General features: G+C 43.0%; 1 protein-coding gene across 5 annotated transcripts in view; it reads left to right on the top strand.

Moving 5' to 3' along the window:
- The window catches only part of RERE (arginine-glutamic acid dipeptide repeats), a 342,283-nt gene that overhangs the window by 321,699 nt on the left and 6,039 nt on the right, over nt 1–14,545 (top strand). For 3 of the 5 annotated variants that reach the window (XM_069741280.1, XM_069741279.1, XM_069741283.1), the window contains 2 exons: nt 772–843; nt 11,993–12,139. In XM_069741280.1, coding sequence (XP_069597381.1) covers nt 772–843; nt 11,993–12,139 — 219 coding nt within the window. The remainder of the gene's footprint in view (nt 1–771; nt 844–11,992; nt 12,140–14,545) is intronic. The other 2 variants (XM_069741281.1, XM_069741282.1) reach the window with 1 other exon arrangement.

The raw sequence follows: 14,545 nt of genomic DNA, 5'->3' as shown, positions 1-14,545 counted from the left end.
ATATCTGCCCCCAGCCCGACCTGTAAGAAGAAAAATAATTATACTCACCTGCGGGACGTTCCGGTCCGAGAGTTGTTACTGTTCTTGGTCTGGCGTCTCCCATCTTCTTATGATCGCCGTCCTCCTTCTTGCTTCGTGTGGATGACATGTCTCTGCATTATCCACACCGTCTCCTTGGCACCGCGCTCTGGCGCAGGCGTACTTATCTGCCCTGTTGAGGCCATAGCAAAGTACTGCAGTGCGCAGGTGTCGGGGTTCTTTGACCTTTTCCAGCACCTGCGCACTGCAGTACTTTGCTCTGCCCTCAAAAGGACAGGTAAGTACGCCTGCGCAGGAGCGAGATGCCGAGGAGACGCATCACCCACACAAAGTAAGCAGGAGGGCGGCATCGCAAGCACATGGGAGGCACCGGACCAAGAATAGTGACACCCCTTGGACCGAACCCCCCCCCCCCCCACAGGCGAGTATAAGTTATTTTTCTTCTCTTACAGGTCGGGTTGGGGGCAGAGATACAGCATTATAGAATGCTGTACATAAGCCCTGAAAGGTGATGGCCGTAACTCATATTGGCCAAAACTGCTGACAGGTTCATTTTAACTGTTGTTTTGACCCTTCCTTCCTTCCTCATCAAAAAAATGTTGGACGGACCAAGCCTACAGTGGGGCCATTCACTTTATGGCTGAATAAATCTGGTATTTTGGTGGGATTAAAATCCATGTGTGTTTCTTATATGTGATGGAGGCATCTTACGATGTTATGTGTTTTCAATAGACTGCTGCTGTAACTCTAAAACTTGGCCGGGCATGGCTGAAAACGGGACATGTGTTCCAGTCCACTTTCCTGGTAAATAAAAAAATAACCATTTAAAAAAAAATGGGGGGGAGAAGAAGGACTTGGGAGACCGGGATTACCTTCCAAAATGTCAAGCGAGCCAAGAGCTTTTAGGAAAAAAAAAACCTAAATGTCCAAGCATTCAGTCTTCTTTCCCTGCCTATCTAGATGTGTTGAATTTGCTTTAGCAGATGTGGTTCCGGTATCTCCAATCTTGGTGCTAAGGCAAAGGGGTAAAATTTACCAAATTCATGCCATAGAAAGACTTTTTGGTCCAATTTTTGAAAAATTACTACATTTTGACTTTGTAAACCTCCAATGAATTAGTCCTAACTATTGAGTATAGTACAGGGGATGGTTTGGAACAGCTACATCCCAGATGGTGGTTCAATCTAAGACCAGTCAATTGCTGGGAGCTCCCAGCTTATTTCAGGGAGCCCTACTGGAATATGCAGGTAAAGACAATTTGTGGATAATCGGCGCTGCTGGTATCTCATATAATGGATCCAAGTCCAGACAGAAAGTAGTTGTGATTCTTCTTTAATCAGTCAACGCGTTTCAACGTACTACAGACTTCATCAGGACAAGACAACCATCAGATGGTCCTGTTGTTCTGGTGAAAACGTCTGTACTACTTCGAAATGCATTGACTGAATAAAGAGATACCACAAATACTTTATCTGATCTGTTATATGGGTTGCCAGCAGCGCAGATTGTCTGCAAATTCTCCTTATCTGTGTTTTCCCGGTCTGATGACACATTGGACCTGCAGCAGTTGGGTATGTAAGTTATGGAAATGTGTATTCACAACTAAATCAGGTTAACATAACCTTTTTTTAGCACCCTAATCTCCCTCGGATAAAATCCTATTGCAGTCTTTTTCCTCCTAGATTTCTCACAGCTTTGCCTAATCTCGTAGGGAAGGGGTGCAGAGTACAGGACACCACCCTTCAGTGGGTCACACGTGGGTCCTGTACTCTGCATTCTTTCCCTATGAGTAGGCAAAGCTGTGAGAACCCCCACCCCACTAAATTATAGCCTGTCTTGGTGCACATATACGGTACTCTCTCATTAGAAAGTTACCCATTTTAATTAAAGGGGTTATCCATTACTGGACAACCACTGCTAAATCAAATCAGGGCTCCATAGAAGATAAAAACAATGTTTACTTACCTCCTACAGCAGTTTTGTTCCTGTGATGCCTGATGTTACATTGTTGTGTCATGTGAGCGCTGCAGGCAATCAGTGGTCACTGACTGACTGCAGCCTTTACCATTTCATCAGAGTGGCAGTCCGCACTTAATGAATATTAATGAGCGGCAGTGGTCACACAACACTAGAATATGTAGCTTCACATCCAGAAACAGCAGCACATACCGTACATCACTGGAACAACACTGCTGTGGGTGGCAAATATATATGGTCTTTATTTACTTATGGGCCCTGAAATGATTGAGCTTGGGCTGTCAAGTAGTGGACAACCCCTTTAAGAAACTTCTCCTTTAAAACCATGTGAAATCCTGCTTGGAAGAATATTATCCTGCAGTATTTGGATGACTGCTTGCAGCTTCTTGTGCACATGGAGCAGAGATGTGTCTGCTGAGGGGCTTACACCAATGTTTTATGGTGATTACATTCACTAGCATATCATATTGTGAGCCCACAGAGGTAAATATATACACCACTCCTCCATTTTCAGCCAAAAAGATGCCAGATATTAATAACAGCAGACTGTCAGGGGTGCGGTAACAGTCTGGGAGGGTTTTTTCCCCACTTTGAATCCAGTGTTTGTCCAGTATAGCTGGGTTGTCCTCTCCACTTGTACAGTGACCAGGGCATCATCTTGCTGCTTCCTTCCAGCATTATTATTATTATTATTATGTGTCCTCATTGTTGCACAAAACAAATAGATGGAGAGGTCACTAAAACAGAAAGGGATCTGGAAAAATCAGAACGTTCGGATGGCTTAGGGTGGGGAACACAACGAGATGTTAGGTATTAAAGTGGTTGTGGAAGATAATGGCAATCCACACTTGGGTGGTCTTGGGTATGATGGCTGAGGGAGAACCAATGTACATGCTGATAGTCTGTACACCAGTGTATGGTGTTCATCTGAAATACAAAAGTCGTGTCTTTGAAGTTTACAAGCAATATTCTACAGAGTCCATAGCCCAGAACTGAATCCTCATTGAGGTGGGTTACTACATGTACATTACTTCATTGCACATCAATCCTGAGTTGGAGTTACCGGACCCTTGTGGCTAGAAATGTTGGATCTGCCCTGGCTAATTAGGGGTAATGCTTCATTAGTGCAAATCTTGCTTGCATCGCTTGAAATGAATGTAGGCGCTGTAAAATATGTAATACAGATTAGAAAGTGTTACTGATAGCCCTGTGTACCATAGCCAATGTGATCTGCCATTAGTTTTATCTACACTGTAAAAGCCAATATGCTCCGGGATGTTCTTACAAAAGGACAAAAAAATATGTGCAGGATTACAGTGGAAATGTTCTGGAATAGGAACAGGCCTGTGACTGCTGAGCGTATGATTGAGTATAAGGGCTTCTGGCTGCCTCCTTGTTGTGTGTATCCATTGTTAAATGAGACCTTTGATTGGTTTTTAGACCTGTATAATCACAGCTTTGTAATTTAATTGTCGTTCATTGTGTGATTTTAGGTATGTGCACACGTTGCGGATTTGGCTCTGCGGATCCGCAGCAGTTTTCCATGCGGTGTACAGTACCATATACACCTATGGAAAACCAAAGCCGCTGTGCCCATACTGCAGAAAATTCTACTCAGAAACGCAGCGGTTTATTTTCTGCAGCATATCAATTCTTTGTGTGGAATTTGCTGCGTTTTACACCTATTCCATTATAGGATTCCGCATGTGTAAAAACGCAGGTGAAATCCACTTAAAATCTGCAGAAAATCCACAGGTCCTTTAACCTGCGGATTCTTGAGAATCCGCGCCAAAAAACCTGCAATGGAATCCGCAACGTGTGCACATACCATATCAATCCTTATACCTTTTGTGGCAGAATTGGATTAAAACTAGACCAGGAAGGAGATGCATCAAATTCATCACAGTGGCCCAAGCTCTGAGATTTTTGGTCATGTTAGGCAATTTCTCTACCCTTGGTCAGCGTATGCTATGTAGCAATATTTTGTGCTGAAATTTTGGCACATTTTGAGCTATGAGTAGAGATGGGCAAACCCAAATAGTACCTAACACCTACTGTTCACCAGGAAGTCCGTGTTAATGTTCGGGTTCAGCCACCCGAACACAGAGTGTTTGTCGCGGCGAACACAGAGTGTTTGTCGCGGCAAACACTGCTTCTAATCTGCGGTAAAATTACCATCAGTCAGACAGCGGCGGTTCCAACATAGTAAAAAGACTGCTTCCATCAGCCTACGCCTGCTGCCACTATTAACAGCGAAAGCAGATGGCGGCTGATGGGAGTATTCATCAGCCTGCCCTCTAAATAAATTAAAAAAACTGGGTTCACCTGCATTTTTGATAACCAGTCAGACAAAACTGACAGCTGGCTGGGGGCGGCAACTCTCAGTTGTCAGCGTTAGCAAGGTTGGTTATGAGGAATAAAGGGGTCCGCACGCTGTTCTTTTTTTATTATTATTATTTTTAAAAAAAAGATTTGGGGTCCCCCCCATTTTTGACCACCAGCCTTGCTAAAGCAGACAGCTGGGGGCTGGTATTCTCAGGCTGTTAAGGGACCCATTGATATTGCCCCCCAGCCTGAAAACTGCCCACAGTAGCCCAGAAAAGGCACATTTTTTCGATGCACTGATTTTGGCTCTTCCTACTTGTCCTGTAGCGGTGGCAAGTGGGGTTCATATTTGGGGATTGATGTCATCTTTGTATTTTCTGGTGACATTAAACCCACAGCTTATCCTATAGTTATATTGTAAATAAACACACAGCCAGAATACAGTCCTTTAATTGAAAGAATGACACAGATGCTTTTTTAATAATTCTAAATTAAACCATAGTTATGTCAACGCCCATTTCATTGATGCCATAGTCTCCTGTAATAAAACAAAAATAACCATAACCCTCACCTGTTCATCGTTCTGTCCCACGCCGTAATCCATGTCTGAGAGATAAACAGTTTAACCTGGACGGTGCCAAGATGCAACCATCCAGGCTGAGAACCACTGAGGAATGAGCAGCTGCTCGCTCAGCCTCAGTGGCTGGCGGTGGTGACGTCGGTGAGATCCCCATTCAGCCTAAAAATAGCAGCCCGCAGCCGCCCAGAAAAGGCACATTATTAGATGTGCCAATTCTGGCCATTTGCTTGGCTCTTCCCACTTGCCCTTTAGTGGTGGCAAGTGTGGGGTTGACATCACCTTTGTATTGTCTGGTGACATCAAGCCTACGCCTTAGTAATGAAGAGGAGTCTATAAGACACCTATCCATTACTGATCCTATAGTTATCTGGTAAATAAAGACACAGCCAGAATAAAGTCCTTTATTTCAAATAAAACAAAACACACATTTCCATTTTTATTTAAAAATAACAGTTATACTCACCTAACGTCTATGTCAGGACTCCCGGTTATTACTGCTGCGGGGAGAGCTGTGTGCCACAGCAAGGGAGCTGAGCAGAGCGGCAAGGAACTCACCGGGTAGCAAACAGGATCTGAACCATGTGAACGGGAAAGAGGTGGTTGAGGGTAGCGCCAAACGCTGGGATGCAGAGAAGACGATATACAGCGGATAGTAGTAAAACGTGCCAAGGTCAAAAGCAAGAGATAACGCGCTAACCAAGGGGTGAGACAGAGGGATAGTCAGAAAAGCAAGCCAAAGGTCAGAAAGCCAGAAGAACAAACAAGCTATTACAAACCGAGCACACTCTCGAGGGGTCAGACACACAGACTAAAACAGAAGTATAGCTGACAGGGAAACCTAGTCTGGAGTGTGTAGAAATACCCCTCCCAGATCCAAAGAGAGGCCAGCAATATTAACCCTGAGAGAGCAGGACAATGAACCATGTCCTATACCATGACAGTACCCCCCTCTTAACGGGGGGCCACTGGACCCCCAGGCTTCTCAGGGTATCTGGCATGAAAAGCCTGCACTAGTCGATCAGGGTGCACAGAACTGGCCAGAACCCATGACTGATCCTCATGGTAATATCCCTTCCAATGTACTGAAGCCTTCTGCGAACCCACCGTGAATCAATGATTAGCCCTACCTCGTACTCCAGCTGACCCTCTACCAACACTGGCAGAACATTGGATAAGGAATCTTCTCTAACCATCCCCGCAGGTTTTAATAGGGACCTGTGGAAGACATTGGAAATTTGAAGGCAGTGAGCAGCTGTAGTCTATAGGCCACCGGGTTGATCGCCTCCACAATCTTGTACGGACCTATAAACCTGGGGCCCAACTTCATAGAGGGTATCTTAAGCTTGATGTTACGGGTGGACAACCACACCTTCTCCCCACTGCCAACAGCGGAGCTGACCCCCTCCTCCTGTCCGCAAATCATTTGTACCTTTTCTAGGCTTTAGAGATGTTCTCCTGGACCTCCCTCCAAAGGGTTTCAAATGTTGTACCATGGCCTCAGCACCAGGACAACCTGAATCCATGAGGGAAAATTCCCCAAACTGCAGGATAAACCCATAATTGACCTGAAAGGGAGACTTTCCAGTAGACTGATTAATACGATAATTGAATGCAAATTCTGCCATGTCTGGGGGATAATTAGTTTTCAACCTGGATGGTGCCAAGATGCAACCATCCAGGCTGAGAACGACTGTTGACTGCGAGCGCAGTGTCAGGGACTAGTGGTGATGTCATTGAGGCTCTGTTCTCAGCCGGGCTGAACTGCGGTGACCTCGGTGATATCCCCGCGAGCACCAAGAGAAGGTTGCACGGTGCAGAGACTAGTTAACCGCAGTTGAAATTCAATAGTGCACACTCTACACTATTTTGAGATGTGCTTTCATACCTGTTCGCTAGACCCGGAGCTAATGCACCTAGCTGACAGACAGCCGCGAGCCACAATTCATGGGACCGCGAGACGCATGGGGATTCCTGCACTAAACACTTAAGTTTAGTAACATAGTAACATAGTTAGTAAGGCCGAAAAAAGACATTTGTCCATCCAGTTCAGCCTATATTCCATCATAATAAATACCCAGATCTACGTCCTTCTACAGAACCTAATAATTGTATGATACAATATTGTTCTGCTCCAGGAAGACATCCAGGCCTCTCTTGAACCCCTCGACTGAGTTCGCCATCACCACCTCCTCAGGCAAGCAATTCCAGATTCTCACCGCCCTAACAGTAAAGAATCCTCTTCTATGTTGGTGGAAAAACCTTCTCTCCTCCAGACGCAAAGAATGCCCCCTTGTGCCCGTCACCTTCCTTGGTATAAACAGATCCTCAGCGAGATATTTGTATTGTCCCCTTATATACTTATACATGGTTATTAGATCGCCCCTCAGTCGTCTTTTTTCTAGACTAAATAATCCTAATTTCGCTAATCTATCTGGGTATTGTAGTTCTCCCATCCCCTTTATTAATTTTGTTGCCCTCTTTTGTACTCTCTCTAGTTCCATTATATCCTTCCTGAGCACCAGTGATGTGCAAAAATTGGCTAAAGATGATAAATCTGGTGCAAGGCAGAAATTGTAAGCTTTCTAAGGGAATCTACCACCAGGTTTTTCCACCTAATCTGAGAGCAGCATAATGTAGATATCGAAAACATAATATCAGCAATGTCACTCCAGTTTTAATAATCGGCTGTTAGAATCTTTTTCTTTCTTTTTCACTAGATGACTAACAAAATTGCTGCCATGTGGTTCTCCATATTAATCAGTCCTGTATATTTGAACCCCCATCACTGATTTGCAGCTTTCTGTGTATATTGTGCATAGACAGAAAGCATCCAATCATACACAGCTCAGCACAGATAAAGTCACTTATCAAAACTGCAGCAAGCAGCCCAGTAAAGTGGTAAATCGCTGGAATCTGGGTATTTGCCCCTACATCATGCTGCTCTAATATGGCGTAGCAAAAACCTGCGGTTTCCTTTACCTTAGTAAATCTTCCCAATCGCCTCCAATTTTTGTGATGAGCTTTGTTTATAGGGCAATTATGATGAGCTCACGACCAACAGTGAAAGATCTGCTATATTTCAGGTTTGTTTTAAATTCTCAACCTCTCCCTACTTGTCAATGGGGTCAAATGTTAATTTTGTGGATTCATTTGCTATAATTCGATGGACTAGGGAATCATGTACAGTGTTGCAGGGATTGTTTGAGATGAGAAAGTTTTCTTGATTAACACCAGTTGCTTCCTATGAGTAAGAGGGCACTATTTCCAGGGACAATAAGCAGATCTTTTTCCTAATCTCAGGCAAGGTCCGGACTTTACCATTAGCTTAGCACATAAGTAGCAACTGTGCAATGTAATGTTATTAGTGGCAGGAGCACACTGATATAGCCAGTAATGCTATGGAAGAATGGAGGTTCCCTGCAGGTCCGTCTGCAGACTTGGAGTTCATACTACCAGCTCTACATCATAAAACAGACTCTGCCAATAATTTGAGTTCCCGTTGTAGCTTGGCAAGATATCATTACATTTTTTTTTATTGAATTTATTGAAGCTGTACTGAGAAGACTATTATCCACTGTGCTCAGCTTCTTCGCAGAGCCCCATCATTTTGCCTGTGGTGGTGTTGCCTCTGTTTCCAGTGTCTGTCACCTTAAGAGACTTTTAGTTATTCCTTTTCTTTGCTTTTCATGTGATGCATTAAAGCGATCAGTCTCCAGATTCTATAACAAACTATTGAATAGTCTACTTAGTAAATCTACATCAATATGGCCGTATAATCATTTATGAATTGTAAATAGGTTGTCCAGTCTGATTGCAGCTTTCTGAATCTTTACAGCATGCGCAGCACACACTGTCAGGATTCTCCGGTACAAGTGAACTGAGTGAATCCGAGCATGTCCTGTTGGAATGTGATCGCAAGTATGCAAATTGCATACTTATGGTTATGTGACTGGCCGCTGTCACCAGCAACACCAGGGAATCCTGACGGAGGGCGGTGTGCACACTGTAGGGTTTCAGAAGTCTGTAGTCACATACTGTGACTGCAGGATTATCAGAAGAGATAACCCCTTTAAACTCAATGGAGGCCCACCGGTCTCTGATAACTCTTCAGTGTCCTTCCTCCCAGCTGCTGAGATCTCACACTGCTCAGTACAAGCTGCAGCTATCAGTCATGGTGGATGGAGACTGAATTCACTTGGACGCATGAGATCTTTTACTTTTTAGCTGGACTCATAAAATGCTAATTTTAATATCGGAATTATCAGCCATTTTGACCTGGATTTTCATAAGAAGTATGCCAGCCTCTGTGGGTCTAAGATCTATTTAACAGTATATGCAGTTTGTATTTGTGAATTCTGTTGACAGATCTGCTTTCATTTCTCCCACCTAGTACTTCCCTCCATACCTGGTGGTGGCCTCGGAGTGAGCAATCACAATGTCAGACATACTAAGTTGCTCTGAAAAAATGGACACTATGAATTAGGAAAAAAAAGAAACAACAAATTGAGATAATTTGAAATCCAAGCCTATCAATGCAGGCTATTGCTCTGATGGGAAGTTCTCTGGATGCACTGCATAAACGCAGTATGAACAGGGCCTAAGGCTAGTGCAAGATTTGTTTTATATGAGTAATCCAAAATTAATACCAGAAAAAGATAAGGAAAGGCTTCAATATTTACATAAAACTGGCAAATTCCTTTTAAAGGGTTAATATCAACTTCTACAATCATCACATATCCATGGGATAACTGACAACTTGCAGTTTGTGGGACCCCTCAAAATCCAAAAACCTGAAATATCACATTGGAATCCAGTGCGAGCCGCACATGTAGCACACACCACGGCATGTCTTCTCCGGGTCTGCTGGAGAGAAGGAAGCGCTGTCCTCCTTTATCTGGCCGCCCTATAGAGGATCGCCGGCCACAACTCTATTCTAATGGGATCGTTCAAAACCTCATGTTCTGGATTCCCACCAACTCGCAAGTTATCACCGATTCTGTGGATAGGAGTGAGTATACATGTTGGGGATTACACTTTATATACGAGACCTTTTCAAGTACCTTTGATAGAGCGGACATTGTTTCCTGAAATAAGTGAAATTGTACATGGGTTTTTTTTTTTTTTTTTGCATAGTCTACAATTTAAGGTTGCTGCCTTTGCCTGTTTTTTTTTGTTTTTGTTTTGAACAGCTGCCTTCACCCAATCATCTTATAACAAACATCCTGCTCAGCTTGATGTCAGATACATTTAAAGGAAATGCGTCAACAGAAAATGACCTTTTTTAAAAAAAAAAATATATGGGTTTTTATAAGTAAATGCAGTTTTCAAAATCTTTATTTGGCCATGCATTAAATAGGCTGTCCTGAGAAGACCAGAAAATCCATAAAAATACCAGCAGTGTAGCCGCCAGAATAAAATTAGAAAAATCTTTGACAATAATTAGAATAAAAATCGTAAAAGGAGTGTCAAACATAGGCTAAAACCACAGAGGAAGCCCTTGACAGAGAGGTAATGACGAACTCGCAGCACAGAAAAGTAGGTGATTGTACATATCACAAACAGTATAGTAATAGATCTTCAATAAGAAGGAAAACCAAATGGAAAATACCCAAGTCAGATCAAAATGTACAAGTCTCCTTTTACAGGTTTTTTATTCTACTTATCAATAACATTTTCTAATTATATTTTGACTGTTACAATCCTAATATTTTCTATAGGTTTTCTGTATTTTTAAAACTGCTTGATTTAAAAAAAAATCATATCACTATGTACGGTATATTAAATAAGCCTTACATTGATTACAATGCATGGAAACCTCTATATACAGCAGGTGATACAGGCCCAGCTGTTCACAATCTGATGCCACAACTCGCCTTCTCCCCCTTTCTGCACGATGACCTTTGCCCGGATCAGAGCATGCTCATTTAATAATTCAGTGCAGTTTAATAATTCAGTGCAGTGCAGAAATGTGTTGCTGATGGTGTCCATGTTGGTAATAAAAAGATCAGAATAGAAAAATGTGGCCAGTTCACCAGTTTGTGTGTGAAATCTGGCATTAAATAAAGCTACATTTTGCAACGTTTTATACCAACACTGGCAAAATTTTGAACAGTATTAGTAGCGCAGCTGAAGGTGGTGTGAACGAGCCTCACAGAGTCATCATAATTTAAGACAAGTGTGCCATAAATGAAAACCGAAACATCCACAATGGGAGTATATTTCTTACCCTGATGTACAGCAGATGGAAAATGTATCAAATTCATTAAGAGTCAATGTTTCCTAATGAACTTGGCGCAGTACCCTCCATTCTCTGCCTAATTAGGTCTCGTTACCAGTGTAGAAACTGCAACATTTAAAAAATATTGTTTGTGTATATAAGCGTGCAATTCTCCACATTTGCTGGTGTAGGTAGGCGTTTCCGTGAGCACACACATACGCAATTTTGCTAGCTTGCTGACTAGACATGTCCGGCTTCTCTATATTCACTTCTGTGGAGGGAAGCCCAATGTGCAGTCAGTGACCGCCTGTAATACCGGGGAATCATGGCCATGGGCACCGCACGCTGTTACAAGGCAGCAGGTACATTTGTCCCAAATCTGAACAACCCATGTAAGCACCAAACTGGCTCCAGGGCTGTATAGTAAGGGCTCTCGTCACCTTGTGGATGTCCTGCGATACTTGCTGTAGCACCGGTCGACCTTTGTGGCTTGTATGACTGATCTGGGCGCCGTTATGTATAAGCCTACCTCCATTTCCATGTTGCCTTCTGCATAGAGTGAGACTTGGGATGATTCTGATGATGGAGTCAGGCGGGGTAATGATGCACATTTTCTATCAGGTAAGTTATGCATCAGGGTGAATGGATCCAGGCTTTCTGCAGCATCATTTGCATGTTCTTGTCCTAACACTTGTGCTGCTAATTAACGGTTAGTGAGGGCAGATCCTTTCCTGAGCTCGCAAAACCCCAATCTCCCAGTCCCGAACTCTCAGAAGTATGCAGTGCCATGTTCCTGTGATAGTATAGGTAAAACGTCGTTATGCCAGATATAATCTATTTTGCTTTTATTCCAGGATCAGCTGGTCCCGTACATCCACTGGTTGACCCACTGGCAGCTGGACCTCACTTGGCACGCTTCCCATACCCTCCTGGTACCATCGCCAATCCTTTATTGGCACAACCTCCTCACGAACATGAAATGCTCCGGCACCCTGTTTTTGGTCAGTAGTTCCCTACAGTAACATGTGGTTAATGGTTTCATGTAATTTTGAAATTGTCAGAAAAAAATGACGTTTTGTGTTATTTTTTTGCTGACGGAGGGGTTCCACAATAAAACAAAGTACTGTATCTTGTCTGTACTTGTTCCAAGTGACAGATCAAAATTACCCACACAAGTCTATGGGTCCATGAAAATCATGGAGAGCACACGGATGGCATCAATGTGCAGTCTGTGTGCTGTCTGGCACTAGCACGTAACAATAGGAGAAACTGCAATTTCAGCAGTGAAAATCACTGATGGTAAAAAGTGACGCACAGACCAAACACTGATGAACAACGGTCCGTTTTTTGACATACAAGAAGAATCATGGCCGCAGAAAAATAGCACAGCGGACACTTTGTTGCCTTATTAACACACAGACCGTTCGCAGGCTTACTGCAAATGCATGAAAGATTTCTACGTCATGATGTCTGAACTCAGTTTCTACAGCTATTAAGTAAAGTAAATAAGGCAGCACACTGCAGCGCTAGAACATACAAACTTGAAATACGAAATTTGAACTGCATTACTGCACTAGAAATATGAAAAATGAGAGCGTTTAGCGCATAAAAATGGCCAATTTTATGTGTACCTGGTAGCCCCTTTACGGCATCTCTCTTATACCAGGTCCTACGCTTGCCTTACCTCGCTGAGAATAAACGTCTCCATCTGAATGGGTACATGTGAAACCTCTTCCTAGACTAAAAATCTCTCTCTCTATGGAGGGGTATTGGACCTGCTGTAATTAAAACACCTGAAGCTAGGAGGCGGAGTGCACGATCAGAAGGCTAGAGAATACATTTCAAAAATCTGACCTGCACATCCAAACATAGACTCAGTGTGAACAGGTGCTGTTTGGATGTGCAGGTCAGATTTTTGAAATCTACAGCTATTAAGGGCATCTAAGGAGGAAATGTTTCTCCTTGTGGATTGTGCGGAGTCGGCATAAGGAGATTTATAGGCCATATAATGTTATAATCTTCTGAAATTTAAATATGCAAATGTCCTCTTTAGGGCAGTCCCACACGTCCAGATAATTCCGGTACCGGAAAAATCGGTACCGGAATTATCCGTGTCCGTGTGCCGGTGCGTTTCTGTGGTACATCAGTGTGGCACACGTGTGCCCACTGGGTACCACACGCACCGTGCCGGAGACAGCGCTAAAGTTTAGCGCTGTCCCCGGCATCGTGCTGAAGCCCCATTCATATCTTCCCTGCATTTTAAATGCTAATATTCATATCTTCTCTACAGCAAACGCTGCTAGAGAGAAGACATGAATCGCGGCTTCAGCACCAGTGGGGGGGGGACAGCGCTTAATGTAGCGCTGTCTCCTGCACGGCACATGGACAATGTCCGTGTGTGGTACGTGTTTTACACGGACCCATTGACTTTAATGGGTCTGTGTAATACGTGCGCTCCCACGATCACTGACATGTCTCCGTGTTTAGCACACGGAGACACTGTCTGCAAAAAATCAAAGACATCTTAAAAGATGCATTGATTTTTATGTGTCTACGTGTGTCAGTGGCTCCGGTACGTGAGGTGACAGGTGACACACTGACGTGTGAAACAGGCCTTAGAGAAACAGAACTACTCTAGTGTCACCTAATGGTGGTAGCAATCCGAAAAGTCAACCCTTCAATGAGTCTTACCACATGAATTTGGATTTAAAAAAAAAAATTATTTTGGATGTTTGCCCCCAACATTGTTGCAAAGCCAGATCCCTTTAAAATACCTGTCAGGTTAGACCTCCTTCTGCTTTGCACTAATGAGGGGCAAACGCGCCAAAACACGTGTCTGCAGATAGTGCCTGGTTTGGCTTTATACTAAATCGTATGTAAAGGGTCATATTGATTCTTAGGACGGCTACCCCGATAGGTAGAACTAGCGTTTTAGTCCTGTTCCTCTTTGAAGAGGATATTTGCATATTCAGTTATTACAAAATCTTAGTTTCTGGTCATTTTTCTTGGTTACAGATTCTTTAAACTTTACCAAACACTGAGATATGCTGAGCTCTACTAGGTCATGATCTTAAAGAGTAACTAAACTTTTTGTATATACAGGTCCTTCTCAAAAAATTAGCATATAGTGTTAAATTTCATTATTTACCATAATGTAATGATTACAATTAAACTTTCATATATTATAGATTCATTATCCACCAACTGAAATTTGTCAGGTCTTTTATTGTTTTAATACTGATGATTTTGGCATACAACTCCTGATAACCCAAAAAACCTGTCTCAATAAATTAGCATATCAAGAAAAGGTTCTCTAAACGACCTATTACCCTAATCTTCTGAATCAACTAATTAACTCTAAACACATGCAAAAGATACCTGAGGCTTTTATAAACTCCCTGCCTGGT

This window comes from Ranitomeya imitator, chromosome 10 (assembly GCF_032444005.1).
Source record: "Ranitomeya imitator isolate aRanImi1 chromosome 10, aRanImi1.pri, whole genome shotgun sequence".
Lineage (NCBI taxonomy): Eukaryota > Metazoa > Chordata > Amphibia > Anura > Dendrobatidae > Ranitomeya > Ranitomeya imitator.
This window is presented reverse-complemented; position numbering and strand designations above follow the sequence as displayed.